Source organism: Leucoraja erinacea, chromosome 27 (genome assembly GCF_028641065.1).
Source record: "Leucoraja erinacea ecotype New England chromosome 27, Leri_hhj_1, whole genome shotgun sequence".
NCBI lineage: Eukaryota > Metazoa > Chordata > Chondrichthyes > Rajiformes > Rajidae > Leucoraja > Leucoraja erinaceus.
The window spans coordinates 4,801,114-4,818,110 of record NC_073403.1 but is presented as its reverse complement, the minus strand read 5'-3'; the positions used below and the strand labels follow the sequence as shown (position 1 = coordinate 4,818,110).

General features: G+C 46.5%; 1 protein-coding gene across 2 annotated transcripts in view; it reads left to right on the top strand.

Annotated features, from left to right (window-relative positions):
• The window catches only part of igf2bp1 (insulin-like growth factor 2 mRNA binding protein 1), an 83,329-nt gene that overhangs the window by 41,754 nt on the left and 24,578 nt on the right, over nucleotides 1–16,997 (top strand). For both annotated transcript variants that reach the window (XM_055656848.1, XM_055656846.1), the window contains exon 3: nucleotides 16,703–16,751. In XM_055656848.1, coding sequence (XP_055512823.1) covers nucleotides 16,703–16,751 — 49 coding nt within the window. The remainder of the gene's footprint in view (nucleotides 1–16,702; nucleotides 16,752–16,997) is intronic.

The window sequence follows — 16,997 nt, the reverse complement described above, 5'->3', positions numbered from 1 at the left end:
CCCGCTGAGTGAAAAGAGCCTGTCCCACTTAGGTGATTATTTTTTCCGGCAGCTTGCCGGCACCCGTTATGGTCGCAGCAGGTCTCCGAAAATGTTCAACATGTTGAAAATCCAGAAAAAGGTACGCCTCTTTGGGCGACTACTCACGATCGTACAGGCTGGCTGGACTATGGTGCAATCCTCACCTTGGTGCCATTTATGTTATGTTGTGTCATGGACTTTCTGTGTTTGTGCTTTTTTTTTTTTTTTTTTTAATTCAATTTCAATTTTATTTTTAATATGTTTTATAATTTATTTATTATTATTATTATGTTTTTTTAAATTTTATTTTAATTTTTTATTTTATTTTTTTATGACACTGCCTGTAAGGGAAATTCATTTTGTTGTCTCAAATTGAGACAATGACAATAAATTTGAATACAATACATGTCACCCCGTCGCCTGTATTGGTCGTATTGTCGCATGTATGGCCGTGAGTAGTCGCCCAAAGAGTCGTACTTTTATGAGCATGACGGGTGACGGCAAGTTGCCGAAAAACATCGCGTAAGTGGGACAGGCCCTTTACTCCAGAACTTTGTGTCTGTCTTCAGAAGAGAGTGGGGGGGGGGGGGGGTGTGTTTAAACAATAAGTCCACCAGCCAGGCGCTAGTATCTGTTATGAAGCGGATATTGGAAGCATGAGGCGCCTGTTTTGGGGGCACCTGGACCGTGTGGTCACAGCTACAAGGAAGTTTGAACAGCTGGGGGCTTTCTTCTGAACTGGAGACCGTTGAAAGTGCAACACAAATGTCTTTAAAGTTACAGAAAGATTTTCCGCGGCAGATGGGCAGAATATGGTCTCGGAAGTCTTTACTGCTGAGGGGGGGCCTGGTGATGAAAATTTGGCCGATGAATTTCAGAAATGGCAACCGACAAACTGCAGATGCTGGAAATTGGAAATAAATGAGTTTCGTCTATGATTCGGGGAATAAGCTGTTCTTGAATTTTAAGCTCTGAAACTTTTGTGTCTTCTGCCCAACGGGAGAGGGGAGAAGGGGTGTGAGTTTAGTGTAGTTTAGTTTTAATTCAGTTTATTGTCACGTGTAACGAGATACAGTGAAAAGCTTTTTTGTTGCATGCTATCCAGTCAGCGGAAAGACTATACATGCTTACAATCAAGCAATTCACAGTGTACTGATACAGGATAATAGGGAATAACGTTTAGTGCAGGGTCAAAGATCGTCCAAGGGTCTCCGGTTATGCAGATGTGGCCAGGGTGTAGGAAGGAACTCCAGATGCTGGTTGGATGATCAGCCATGATCATATTGAATGGCGGTGCGGGGCTCGAAGGGCCGAATGGCCTCTACTCCTGCACCTATTTTCTATGTTTTCTATGTTTCTATAGACACCGAATTGTTGAAGTAACTCAGCGGGACAGGCAGTGTCTTTGGAGAGAAGGAATGGGTGACGTTTCGGGTAGGAAGAAGGGTCCCGACACGGAACGTCACCCGTTCCCTCTCTCCAGAGATGCTGCCTGTCCCGCTGAGTTACTCTAGCATTTTGTGTCTATCTTTGAGGTAGATCAGGACCTCCCTCCAGTTGGTGATAGGATGGTTCAGTTGCCTGATAACATCTGGGAAGAAACTCTACCTGAATCTGGAGGTGTGCGTTTTCACACTTGCCTGATGGGAGAGGGGCGAAGAGGGAGTGGCCCTGGATGAGACTGGTCCTTGATGATGCTGGTGGATCAACGCAAGGGAGGTTGGTTTGCGTGATGGTCTGGGCCAGGTAAATGCCCAATAACGGCATCTTGTGTAACTATTTAAACTCTGTGTGACACAACAGAGCTGTGAAATGCTGTTGAGCATCAAGTCTGAGACGTGGCATTGGAATGGAACAGGATGTGGACAACCAGAGGCACACAGAGACCTCTCCCCCACTCACTGTTATTGAGTGCAGGGGAGGATGGTGGGGGAGTTATATAGAAACATTGGAACAGAAAATTGGTGCAGAAGTAGGCCATTCGGCCCTTCGAGCTAGCACCGCCATGGCTGATCATCCAAAATCAGTGCCCCGTTCCTGCTTTCTCCCCATATCCCTTGATTCCTTTGGCCCTAAGAGCTAAATCTAACTCTCCTGGGGCCTCAATGATCGGGACGGGCCTGTGGTGAGGGTCGGGTCGGGAGATTGTCTGGAGTGTGGGAGGAAACCGTAACACCCGGAGAAAACCCACGCAGGTCACGGGGAGAACGGTACAACCAGGCAGCACCCGTAATCAGGATGGAGCCCGGGTCTCGGGCGCTGTGAGGCAGCAACTCTACCGCGATGCCGACCATGGATGGGGCATGTTGGCCGGCATGGACGAGTTGGGCCGAAGGGCCTGTTTCCATGCTGTGTGATTATGGGACTCCTCTTTATGCAGAGAGCAGGAGAGAATGTGGATCTCAACCCTACAGGGAGCGTTTGTGACGAACAGTGTTGTTGGTTGCAAGGTGAAGCTACTTTAGCATTCTGCTCATGCTGACGTGTGCTGCACAGCTGTACCCAGGTTCCTCAGGATCATACATGTTGACATGTGCTCAGGATCATATATGTTGACATGTGCTCCACATGGGGCAAGAGCGTGTCAGTCTGCCTTGTCGGCAACTAGGTGTGGCAATCCCCCAGTGAAGGTTACCCGCGTGTCACCTTAATTCGTCCCCCCCTCCTGTTTCCTGCTCTTTAGCACTTCCTGTAGAATCTCCCCATCAATAGAAACACAAAATGCTGGAGTAACTCAGCGGGACAGGCAGCATCCCTGGAGAGAAGGAGAAGGAGTGGGTGACGTCTCGGGTCGAGACCCGTCTTCAGGTGGAGTCCGAAGAAGGGTCTCGACCCAAAACGTCACCCATTCCTTCTCTCCAGAGATGCTGCTGGAGTTACTCCAGCAATTTGGGTCTATCTTCAGTGTAAACCAGCATCTGCAGTTCCTTCCTACACAATAGAAGTCAGCCAACACTTAGCGGCGCAGCGGTAGAGTTGCTGCCTCACAGCGCCAGAGACCCGAGTTCGATCCCGACTACGGGTGCTGTCTGTACGGAGTTTGTATGTTCTCCCCGTGACCTGCGTGGGGTTTTTTTTCCGAGATCTTCGGGTTTCCTCCCACACTCCAAAAACGTACAGGTTTGTAAGTTAAGTGGCTTGGTGTAATTGTAAATTGTCCCCAGTGTGTGTAGGATACTGTAAGTGTGCGGGGATCGCTGGTCGGCACGGACTCGTTGGGCCGAAGGTCCTATTGCTGCGCTGTATCTCGCAACTAAACTTAAACTGAACCATAGAATCTCCCCGCCAGTAGAAATTAAATATCAGTCACCACTGGGCAGCGGTAGAGTTGCTGCCTCACAGCGACAGAGACCCGGGTTCGATCCCGACTACGGGTGCTGTCTATACGGAGTTTGTACGTTCATCCCGTGACCTGCGTTGGTTTTTTTCCAGAACCTCCGGTTTCCTCCCACACTCCAAAGACGCACAGGTTTGTTGGTTGTTTCCCTTATCCCTTAGCAGTCTGAAGAAAGGGTCTCGACCCGAAACGTCACCCATTCCTTCTCTCCCGAGATGTTGCCTGTCCCGCTGAGTTACTCCAGCTTTTTGTGTCTATCTTCGGTTTAAACCGGCATCTGCAGTTCCTTCCTGCACGGGTTTCCAGGTTAATTGGCTTTGGTGAAATTGTAAATTGTCAGTAGTGTGTCGGATAATGTTAGCGGTCGCTGGTCGGCGTGGACTCAGTGGGCTGAAGGGCCGGTTTCTGCACTGTGTCGTTAAAGTCTAGGCTGTAAACATTGCCATTCCCTGTAACAGTTACAGATACACAGATTACCGATCAGTATCGGACCATCCTGAGTATGAATGATTTGCAAGGAACGGCAGATGCTGGTTTACCAAAAAAGACACAAAGTGCTGGAGTAACTCAGCTGGTCAGGCAGCATCTCTGGAGAACATGGATTGGTGAAGAAGTGTTAAAGAAGGAACTGCAGATGCTGGAAAATCGTAGGTACACAAAAATGCTGGAGAAACTCAGCGGGTGCAGCAGCATCTATGGAGCGAAGGAAATAGGCAACGTTTGAGTTTTTCCAGCATTTTTGTGTACTTTTGGTGAAGAAGTGTCTCGACTCAAAACCCATCAGGATAAAAGGAGATGAGGAGGATTTAGAAAGGAGATGAGGAGGATTTGCTTTAGCCAGAGGGCGGTGAATCTGTGGAATTCATTGCCACATGGGGCTGTGGAGGCCATCATTGAGTATTTTTAAAACCGAGATCGGGAAGTTTTTGATTAGGAAAGGCATCAAAGGAGAAGGCAGGAGGATGGGGTTGAGAGAGAAAGATAGATCAACCATGATTGAATGGCGCAGTAGAATCGATGGGCCGAACGGCCTAATTCTATAATTCTGAACTCCCACAGCTGCTGAAGTGATTTCTTCCCTGATTTTATTTAAAAGCCATTAAAAGTCACAGTTAGGAGAGATTTAAAAAAATCACAATTGTTTTTGGAGCCTCTCTTTAGACTTTAGAGATACAGCACGGAAAGAGGCCCTTCAGCCCGTCAAGTCTGCACTGACCCACAGTCCCGTACACTAGCCCTATCCTACACACACCAGGGATAATTTACCTGTTTTAACCAACAACAATTAACCTGCAAACCTGTACGCCTTTGGAGTGTGGGAGGAAACCGGAGCACCCGGAGAAAACCCACGCAGGTCACGGGGAGAGAACGTACAGACGGCGCCCGTAGTCAGCATCGAACCGTGGTCTCCGTCGCCGTGAGGCGGCAACTCTACCGCTGCGCCACCGTGACGCTGAGCAAGAGGAAGTTGGTCACATCAGTGTGTTCATTCATGGTGATTGATCAGCTCAGTGTAAGGGCGGGCGAGTGGGGGGAGGGGCTGGTCAAACAATGTGTGAGCTCCCGCACACACACAAAGAGAGGCATTCCTCTGGTAGATTAAAGGGTTTCACCATTCACGATGCACAAACCAAGGCTGGGCTTTCTGTGGAAACGCAAGGCAAGGGAACTGCAGATGCTGGAATCTTGCGCGGAACGCAAGTTTCTGGAGTACGACTCAATTCAATTCAATTCAACTTTATTATCATTGCACAGATACAAGTATAGGTACAACGAAATGCAGTTCAGCGTCTGCTCATAGTCATAGTGCAAGATAGGAATTTAAAAAAATACAGAACAAGCATACATTAGAGTAAGAAGAATACATTTCGTTGTCTCTGTACTGTACACTGACAATGACAATTAAAATTGAATCTGAATCTGAATACTGGTTAACAATGTGGATGGCGAGACCAAAGATATCTAGCGACGGGACTCCCGAGTTCAGCAATGTAAGTGTGTTGTTGAAAAAGCTGTTCCTCACCCTGCTAGTTCGAGACCTGAGGCTCCTGTACCACCTCCCTGATGGGAGGAGGGCAAACAGGCCATGGTTAGGGTGGGGAGGGGTCCTTGATGATCTTCCCGGCCCGTCTCAGACACCGTTTTCGGTGGAGGGCATCCATGGCAGGGAGCGGGGCACCGATGATGTACTGAGCGGTTTTCACCACCCGTTGTAGTGCCTTCCTGTCCGCTACAGTGCAGCTGCTGTACCATACCGTGAAGCAGGTGGTCAGGATGCTTTCGATGATACAGCGGTAGAGGTTGGTCAGGGTCTGGGGGGGACAGGTGAGCTTTCTTGAGCCTCCTCAGGAAGTAAAGCTTGGTGCTATTGAGGGACCAGGACAAATCCTCCAAGATGTGTACCCCGAGGAATTTGTAGTTGGAGACGCGCTCCACCTCAGTCCCGTTTATGTGGATGGGGGTATGTCTGCCCCCTCTGTTCTTCCTCAACTCAACAATAATTTCCTTCGTCTTCTTGGAGTTGAGGACGAGGTTATTGTTGGCACACCATGCTGCCAGGTGCTGGACCTCCTCCCTGTAGGCTGGCTCATCGTTGTCACTGATCAGTCCTACGACACAAAAAGCTGGAGTAACTCAGCGGGACAGGCAGCATCTCTGGAGAGAAGGAATGGGCGACATTTCAGGTCGAGACCCTTCTTCAGACTGAAGAAGCGACGTCATCCATTCCTTCTCTCCAGAGATGCTGCCAGTCTCGCTGTGTTACTCCAGCATTTTGTGTCCATCTTCGGTGTAAACCAGCACCTGCAGTTCCTTCCTACGCATTTAGTCATCTGTCCATGTTCTCCAGAGATGTTGCCTGACTCGCTGAGTTCCTCCAGTGCTCTGTGTCTTTTTTTTTTAAACCAGCGTCTGCAGCTCTTTTTGTAGGAAGGAACTGCAGATGCTGGTTTACACTAAAGATAGACCGCAAAAACTCAAAGGGTCTGGCAGCATCTCTGGAGAAAAGGAACAGGTGACATTTCGGGTCTCAACTTGAAACGCCCATGTACTGGAGAGATGTTGCCTGACCCGGGGAGTCATCCAGGACTTTGTGTCTTATCTTATAAACCAGCATCTGCAGTTCCTTGTATCTCCTTTTCTCCCCCAGCCTGACTCGTGTAGTCCCCTCTGTGAAAGATTCCTGGTTTTATCCCAGTCCCACATTGTCTGGGTGGTCAAGAAGGAACTGCAGTTGCTGGAAAATCGAAGGTAGACAAAAGTGCTGGAGAAACTCAGCGGGGGCAGCAGCGAAGGAATTAGGCAACGTTTTGGGCCGAAACCCTTCTTCAGACTGGATAAGTCTGTATAGAAGGGTTTCGGCCCGAAACGTTGCCTCTTTCTGAAAACCGAAGACTGGATCAGCCTGTAGAAGGGTTTCGGCCCGAAACGTTGCCTAATTCCTTCGCTCCATAGATGCTGCTGCACCCGCTGAGTTTCTCCAGCACTTTTGTCTACCCTCTGGGTGGACTTAGGTAGTTTTTTAACTACAGTTTTGAGGTACAGCATGGAAGCAGGCCCTTCGGCCCATCGGGTCCTTGCCGACCAGCGATCCCTGCACATCAACCCTGTCCCACACACACACACACGGGACAATTTACAATTTTACCGAAGCCAATTAACCTACGACCCTCTACGTCTTTGGAGCGTGAAGGTGGACCAGAGCACCCGGAGAAAGCCCACACAGGTCACGGGGAGAACGTACAAACTCCGTGCAGGCATCATCAAAGCCGGGTCTCAGGCGCTGTGAGGCAGCAGCTCTACCCGCTGCTCCACCGTGCCGCCCCTACTAGTGTTGTCCTTCTCTGGGGGGGGGGGGGGGGGGGCTATGGCAGAGGAATCTTTAAAACCACATACATGGCGGGAAAGCTGTGGTGTCTTTTCTGATGGCAATGAGAACCAGCGCGCCCCGTTAGATTGGCCACCAGATGAAACCTGCTGACAGCCCCTTGTGCAGCCCAGTTTTTTAATCTGCTGCATTTTAGAAGGACAATGATTTGATTTGAATTCGTGAGGCTGGGGCAGAGACCCCCTGCTGTGGTGTGAGGATGCGCAGAGCAAAGATCCTACAGCGGGCAAGATGGTTCACTCGACGATAAAGACGTAGTACGGTCATGGGCAGATTCATGGCCCCATTTCCGTAACCGGCTTCCGTCTCCGCACCAAAGATCCCGTAGGATACTAGTGCGGAGACGGGAGCCGGTTACGGAAACATCCTCGTAAAAATAAAAGTTATTTGGTAAAAATCTTCTCCTCATTTTCAGAATTTAAATTTATTAACACAAACTGTTCCCCCGGCGACGTTGATTACACTCTGTCTGTCTGTCTCTCCATCACCCTCTCCCTCTCCCTCTCCCTAGCTCCTCTCCCTCTCCCTCTCCCTCTCCCTCGCCCTCCCAGAGTCCCCTCTCCCTCTCCCTCTCCACCTCTCCCCCTCCCTCTGTCCCTCCCTAGCTCAGTGGGGGAGAGAGATCAGGGTAAGAGATCAGGGAGGCAGAGTCGGGGTAGACAGTCACCACCTCTACCCCAGGGCGGGTGTGTGTGTGTCCGAGTGTGTATGTGTGCGCGAGTGCGTGTATGTGCGAGAGAGTGTGATTGTATGTGTGCATGTGTGTGTTTTGTGTGTGCGTGCGCTTGTGTGTGAGTGTGTGTGACTGCGTGTGTGAGTGTGTGTTTTTGTGTGTGCATGCCTGTGTACGCGCGTGCCTGTGCCTGTGTGTGTGCGTGCGTGTGTGTGTGTGTGTGTGTGTTTGTGTGTGTGTGTGTACGCGCATGTGCCTGTGTGTGTGTGTGCCTGTGCGTGTGTGTGCCTGTGTGTATGTGTGTGCGTGCACGTGTGTGCCTGTGTGCCTGTGTGTGTATGTGCGCGTGTGTGTGCCTGTGTGTATGTGTGTGCGTGCACGTGTGTGCCTGTGTGCCTGTGCATGTGCGTGCATGTGCGTGTGTATGTGTGTGTATGCGTGTGTGCGTGCGTGTGCGTGTGTGTTTTTGAGGCATCAATGTCTATAAATCCCTTCGATGGTGGGGAGGTCAGTACTGGTGATGGACTGCTGTGAGCTTCCAACAATTTCTGAATTGAGTTCATTTTTGATTCTTGGTGTCGGCGCTCAGACACTCGGCCATTACCCGCACTGAATAGTTTAGCTTTAGTTTAAAGATACAGCACGGAAACAGACCCTTCGGCTCACCAAGTCCAGGCCAGCCAGTGATCACCCGTTCACACTAGTTATCCCACTTTCACACCCACTCCCTACACACCAGGGGCAATTTTACAGAGGGCTGATTGACTGACAAATCTGCAAGTCTTTGGTATGTGGGAGAGAACTGGAGCACCCGGAGGAAGCCCACAGTCCTAGGGAAAACATGCAAACTCCACACAGAGAGCAGCTGAGTTCAGGATCGAACTGAAGACTCTGGCGTTGTGAGGCATCCGCACCGCTGTGCCGATGAAAAAAAATGCTGGAAATCCGAAAATAAGAGCGGAAAATGCTGGAAAAATCCAGCAGGCCAGGCAGCATCTGTGGAGAGAGAAAAACAAACACGGGTTTGATCTGAAACATTAACTCTTTCTACAAATGCTGGCCTGATCTGCTGAGTGTTTTGATTTAAGGGGTAGGTTTCTGAAATCTCAGACTCTTCTCTCGAATGGAGCGGTGGAATTGTTCACGTCTGTCTTGCATAGATCCATCTTGTTCATTAGACAATCTATGGGAAAAGTACTTGATATATATTCACAAATGTTCGATTAATGTGAGACATAATCTAATTCAATTTAAAATTTTACATAGATTATATTATTCAAAAACAAGATTGAACAAATTTAATCCAAAAATATCCCCCATTTGCGATAAATGTCTATCCCAAAACGCAACTGTAACACACTCCTTTGTTTCCTGCATAAAACTTTATAGATTTTGGAGTGATATTTTCGAAATATTTACAAAATTATTCAAGATAAGAATGGAACCTAATACTGAAATGATTATATTTGGTGTAATGGAAGATGGGAATAAATTGAACACATCTCAAAATTTATTTTTTAACTTTGGTTTAATAATAGCAAAAAAAATTAATACTTAAATTTTGGAAAAATACATCAATACCAACACTTAAAATGTGGATTGCAAGTATGTTGGACACCGCACATCTTGAGGAAATGTGATTCCTCCTAATGGACACATCAGACCAATTCATAACGAGTTGGTCTCCATTTGTGGTCTGTTTGGAATCATATGGTGCAACACAATTGTAAAAACTAACTGTTTCAGACCAATTCAAAGATTATATAACGAGTGGTCTCCATTTTTTCCCTCATTTTTTATTTATTTTGTTTGGAATCATATGGTGCAAGCACAATTGTCAAAAACTAACTGTTCAGGACCGAACACAGAATGGTGGGTCAAAGTGTCTTGTAAACAAGGACTCTCTTACAACGACAGTTTATGCCACTCCAAGCGGGATTCGAACCGGCTACCTTCCGGTCGCCAGCCGAACACTTAGCCCATTGCGCCATCTGTCGTCCCGATGTTTATGTCTTATTCTCTTTTTTTCTATTGTCTTTTTCTCAACTTTCTTCACTAAACATTATCAACAATGGGATAGACTGGGGATTAGGAGAGTAGGGGATATGTATGAATTGGGCAAACTGTTATCATTTCAACATTTAAAATTAAAATTTAAACTGAAGGATAATCAATATTTTAAATATATACAGATATGTGACTTTATGAAGAAATATACACATAGATTTCAAACTATATTTTTAGACCCTTTAGAAGAAGCAATGAATATTAAGGCTGATTCACAAAAACTAATATCATACAGGAAAGGGGTCACAGCTTAAGGATAAGGGGGAAATCCTTTAAAACTGAGATGAGAAGAACTTTTTTCACACAGAGTGGTGAATCTCTGGAACTCTCTGCCACAGAGGGTAGTCGAGGCCAGTTCATTGGCTATATTTAAGAGGGAGTTAGATGTGGCCCTTGTGGTTAAGGGGATCAGAGGGTATGGAGAGAAGGCAGGTACGGGATACTGAGTTGGATGATCAGCCATGATCATATTGAATGGCGGTGCAGGCTCGAAGGGCCGAATGGCCTACTCCTGCACCTAATTTCAATGTTTCTATTTTTCTATACTTTTATAATAATATATTAAATAGAGAATTACCCTCAACAGAAGCACTAAGAGAAGATTGGGAACATGAGCTAATGGTAAAGATCTCGAAGGATAGATGGGAAAAGTATCTGATGAACACACATAATTGTTCTATTAATGCAAGACATAATTTAATTCAATTCAAATTATTACATAGACTATATTATTCAAAAACGAGGTTGAATAAATGTTATCCAAACATCTCTCCCAGATGCGATAAATGTTTGTTTCAAAACGCTAATATAACACATTCATTTGTAGGATGTACAAAGTTGAATACATTTTGGAGCGATATATTTGATATATTTACAAAGCTTTTCAAGTCCACAATAGAACCTAAAACGGAATGGATTATATTTGGAATAATAGTAGAAGATATCAATTTAAATAAAGACCAAAACGTTTTTTTTTTAAATTATGGGTTAATAATTGGAAAGAAATTGATACTTAAATTTTGGAAAAATACAACCACACCAACTGTTAAAATGTGGATTAGGAATATGATGGACATAGCACGCCTTGAAGAAACGAGACTCCGACTAATAGATAAATATGACCAATTCTTAAGGAGTTGGTCTCCTTTCATCGATGTTTTGGAATCATGTGATGCAGCGGTACCGTAAGGTTTGATGATTTCAGTTCATGCCGTGGATAGATCTACATCTCCGAATACAGATTTGAAAATTTCTCTTTTAAGGGGCCTTCTCTCCTATTTCTACTTCCCACTTTTTCTTTTTTTTTATATATATATATACACACTTCACGTTTTTTCTATTCTCTAGTCAAGTCAAGTCAAGTTTATTTGTCACCTCACATACGAGATGTGCAGTGAAATGAAAGTGGCAATGCTCGCGGAATTTTGTGCAAAAGACAAACAACAAAACAACCAAACAAATTAAAAACACAATCATAACACACATATTCTACCATCTATTTTTCCTCTTTTTCTCCTTTCTATTGTTTTCTTTTTCTTGTCTTACTTCCCTTCTCAAAACATAAAAGTAGAGGTTGTACATAGAGTGAATTACGGTATGACATAGTTGGCACCTAAAATTAGGTTCTACTGTACTGTTTTGTACTGTATTAACTGCTAATAAAATTTAAAAAATATAAAAAAAAACTCTTCACTCATTCATCTTTTTTCTTCTTCTTCACAAACTATATATCTCACGCCTTTCTATCCTTTACTATCTAATTTATTTTTCTTATTCTCATCTTTATTATAACAAAAAAAAAAGAAGCTGTACATAAAATGTTTTATGAAAATATATATTAGGCACTTTGGTGCCCTATGATTGTACTTACTTCTAATAAAATAAATATTTAAAAAAAATTAATAAATTAGACAATCTATTCCTGGCCGTGTGTTTAGCCCAGACTGGGTTTGAAGTCGAAGATAGATACAAAAAGCTGGAGTAACTCTGCGGGACAGGCTCAGCAACTCTGGAGAGAAGGAACGGGTGATGTTTCGGGTCGAGATTCTTGTTCAGCCTGAAGAGGAGTCTCGACCCATTCCTTCTCTCCAGAGATGCTGCCTGTCCCGCTGAGTTACTCCAGCCTTTTGTGCGTCCACCTTTGGTTTAAACCGGCATCTGCAGTTCCTTCCAACACACTTTTGAAGTCTCTGTTGGAGTCCTTGCCTGATTGAGTTATCCACTCTGACACTCCACTCCACTCCCCCCCCCCCCCCCCCCCGCCCCCCACACCCCCAGCTCCATCCGGTGTGCATCTGAACTTAGCCTTTGTGGGATCTCAGGAGCAACCAGCAGTGACAGACAGGCACGCAAACAGCTCAGCTACAGGTTCAGCTCTTCAACCCCCCCCCCCCAACCCCTCCCCACCTTTCCCCAAGGAAAGAGAGTTGTGTGGAATCACCAGACAGACACAAAGTGCTGGAGCAACTCAACGGGTCTGGCAGCATCTCTGGAGGGAAAAGTACAAATGATGTTTCAGGTCGGGCTCAGACTGGGAGCCAAGAGTGTGTTAGTCTAGTATGTCCCAGATAGAACAGTGAAATTCTTACTGAAGATAGACACAAGCTGGAGTAACTCAGGGGGTCAGGCAGCACCTCTGGAGAGAAGGAATAGGTGACATTTTGGGTCAAGAACATTCTTCAGACTGAGAGTCGGGAAGAAGTTCTTACTTACAGCAGCACCACCACAGAATATGTAAAGTTAGGGCACTGTGTATACATGTGTATATGTATGTGTGTATATGTGTGTGTGTATGTACTGTATATATACACACACACACAGAAGTTTATTTCTTATTTATTGTACCGTTTACAGTATACATATTCTGTTGTGCTGCTGCAAGTAAGAATCTTACCCTGACTCTCAGTCTGAAGAAGAGTCTCGACTCAAAACATCACCTATTCCTTCTCTCCAGAGATGCTGCCTGACCCCCTGAGTTACTGCAGCACTTTGTGTCTACCTTGGGGCATTCCACAAAACCGCTCTTTCATTGGGAAAAGTTTTCCCTTTCAAGGATTCTCAAATATACCCATCGGATACCTTTGTGCACTTTTTACAAAACCTTTCTGCAGGACAAAAGCTTCCCAAAGTTTCACGGCAGGTCGGAGCAGCAACGTGAGGGGAAGTGGGACTGGGAATGGGAAATGGGAGCAGGGGTGGGGATAGGATTGGGAACAGGAGCTGGGATGGGACCCAGAACAAGAGTAGGAAGGAGAGCAGGAATCAGAATGGCGACCAGAGCTGGAACAGGAGTTAGAACGGGAGCAGAAATGGGAATAGGGATACAATACAATACAATCAGTTTTATTCGTCACATTAGAAACATAGAAACATAGAAAATAGGTGCAGGAGTAGAGGCCATTCGGCCCTTCGAGCCTGCACCACCATTCAATATGATCATGGCTGATCATCCAACTCAGTATCCTGTACCTGCCTTCTCTCTAATACCCCCTGATCCCTTTAGCCACAAGGGCCACATCTAACTCCCTTAAATATAGCCAATGAACTGTGGCCTCAACTACCTTCTGTGGCAGGGAATTCCAGAGATTCACCACTCTCTGTGTGAAAAATGTTTTTCTCATCTCGGTCCTAAAAGATTTCCCCCTTATCCTTAAACTGTGACCCCTTGTCCTGGACTTCCCCAACATCGGGAACAATCTTCCTGCATCTAGCCTGTTCAACCCCTTAAGAATTTTGTAAGTTTTCTATACGATTCCCCCCTCAATCTTCTAAATTCTAGCGAGTACAAGCCGAGTCTATCCAGTCTTTCTTCATATGAAAGTCCTGACATCCCAGGAATCAGTCTGGTGAACCTTCTCTGTACTCCCTCTATGGCAAGAATGTCTCTCCTCAGATGAGGAGACCAAAACATTGCATAATAATGTGCAAGTGAAATGAATTTGCCAGCAGCGGCACAATGATTAAGAACACACAAAAACACACAAAAAAATTTAACACAAACAAAATGGGTGGTAGTGGGTTGTTGGATGGGAGTGGGTGGGGGGCGTCCAGGTGGGAGTGGGTGGGATGGGGGTGGGCTGGAGCGGGTGGGGTGGTGGGTGGGTGTGGGTGGGGTGGGGGTGGGTGGGGGTGGGTAGGGTGAGTCACGTGAACAGCTCTCTGTTAGTTTGAGACTCTCCCTGACCAAAGACATTCCAAGCATTCCCGATTCCTTAATTGTTGCTTCTGGCAGTGCCGAATGCTTTCATTGCACCAGAGTGACAAGCAGCAAACAAAGGGCCCGGCATTCCCAGCGGTCTCCATCATTGCCATGCGGGAGATTAAAGAAAACCTCATATAAATGCAAATTTGCCCCCCCCCCCCCCCCCCCCCGCCCCCCCTCCCCCGCCGTACTCACCACTCTGGGTAATCGGACATTGCTTGGTTCAAACTAAGGGGAGCCCTGCATCCTCCCACCTCTTACAAGGTAGAGTGGAAACCAGGAACTGCAGATGCAGTTCTTACTCAATATGGGTGTCAGAGGTTAGGGGAAGAAGGCAGGAGAATGGGGTTAGGAGGGAGAGATAGATCAGCTGTGATTGAATGGTGGAGTGACAGTCTGCTGATGGGTCTCGACCCGAAACTTCGCCTATTTCTTTTCTCCAGAGATGCTGCCTGGCTCGCTGAGTTACTCCAGCATTTTGTGTCTTATCTTGATTATATCCCTGTGTGACTTGGCCTCATGTTCGGCACAAGCATTGTGGGCCAAAGGGCCTCGTTCCTGTGCTGTACTCTCCAATGTTCCATGTTCCTGTGTGTTTGGATGCCTGCGTTGCTGCTGAGAACAAACCAGCAGACGCATATTGGGTTTGGAAGGTGATAATGTGTAAATGTCCCACTGCATACTGCCCATCTTGCAGCTGGATTTTGTCCCTGAATATCTGGCACTGCTGGTAGAAGGGGTAGAAGTACAAGTAACTTGTGCGGCACGGTGGCGCAGCGGTAGATCCAGGTTCGATCCCGACTACGGGTGCTGTCTGTACGGAGTTTGCACGTTCTCCCCGTGACCGCATGGGTTTTCTCCAGGATCTCCGGATTCCTCTCACATTCCAAAGGGGTACAGGTTTGTAAGGTAAATGGCTTTGGTGTAAATGTAAGATTGTCCCTAGTGTGTGTAGGACAGTGTTAGTTTATTCAGATTCAATTTTAATTGTCATTGTCAGTGTACAGTACAGAGACAACAAAATGCATAGTTTAGAGATACAGTGCAGAAACAGGCCCTTTGTCCGTGCCGACCAGCGATCCCCGCACATTAACACTATCCTACACATACCAGGGACAATTTACACTTACACCAAGCCAATTAAACTAAACACCTGAAGGTACACACAAATGCTGGAGAAACTCAGCGGGTGCAGCAGCATCTATGGAGCGAAGGAAATAGGTGACGTTTCGGCACAAAACGTCACCTATTTCCTTCGCTCCATAGATGCTGCTGCACCCGCTGAGTTTCTCCAGCATTTTTGTGTGTACCTTCGATTTTCCAGCATTTGCAGATCCTTCTTGAAAACTAAATACCTGCACGTCTTTGGAGTGTGGGAGGAAACTGGAGATCAAGGAGAAAACCCACGCAGGTCACGGGGAGAACGTGCAAACTCCGTACAGACGGCACCCGTAGTCAGGATCGAACCCGGGTCTCCGGCGCTGCAAGTGCTGTAAGGCAGCAACTCTACCGCTGCTCCACCGTGCCGCCGTTAGTGTGTTAGGGAGATCGCTGGTTGGCTGGTGGACTCGGTGCGCCATAGGGCCCGTTTCCGTGCTGTATGCCTGAACTAAACTAAACACTAACGGGCATTAAAAGGACATTAGAAGGCTGTGGAGGCTCTCTATGGATATTTTTTAAGGCAGAGAGAGATAAATTTTTGATTAGTACTGTGTTAGGCATTGTGGGGAGAAGGCAGGAGAATGGGGTTAGAAGGGAAAGATAGATCAGCCATGAATGAATGAATGAATGGTGGAGTTGACTTGATGGGCCGAATGGCCTAATTCTGCTCCCATTACGAATGAATGGATGAATGAATGAATGCATGAATGAATGAATGAAAACTTTATTGTCATTCAGATATACACCTAGACACAGTGCACCTTGAACGAAATTTTGTTGCATTTGACTCTCCAAAATCAGGTAATAGTAAAAGTGCTAGGTGCGTCCATAAAATTGCCTCATGTGCATGGTTCTGTAAAATAAATATATATAAAAAGTTTTTTAAAAGTGTCGATATTTAAAAAGTTCTAGCCTCGGTTTTGTTGATTGTTCAGTAATCTTATGGCCTGGGGGATGAAGCTGTTGCAGAACCTGGTTGTCCCGCTCTTCATGCTGCGGTACCTCCTCCCAGAGTTAAGCAGTATAAACAGTCCAAATTGTGGGTGTGTGGGGGCTCTGGTAATGCCCTTAGCTCTAATCAGACAGCGCTTGTACCCCATGTCCATGATGGAAGGAAGAGAAGTCCCAATGATTTTTTCCGCTGAAATTAAACGTATAACATTTGGACGGGTACCACGGGACAAGTGGGAATGGTGCAGATGAGGCATCTTGGTCGGCATGGGCAGGGTGGGCTGAAGGGCCTGTTCCCGTGCTGTAAGACTCTATGACTCCATGACTCTCTGTGACAAATTTTCAATCCTTGACCGTCAGGAACAAGTGGACCGCCAGTTATTGACCTTCCTTTTTCTTCAACAGAAGTCGCAAGATCCAGATCCGGAATATTCCGCCTCATATGCAATGGGAGGTAAGCAACAAAGTGATGTCCCTCCTTTTTAACCCCGCTGGCAATTTCCCCTCGACATGTCATTTGCACCCACCCTGGTTCCAGCTCCAGTCCCCCCCTCCCAAACCTGGTGCTGTGTTTGAGTTTCCTCTCCCTACATTGGCCAGTCACACACCCCTGGGATAGCACAGAACACGGTGGGCCGAATAGCCTCCGTTCATTTTAACGTGCCGTGCGGATTGCATTCTGTCACCTTGCGCCTGGACC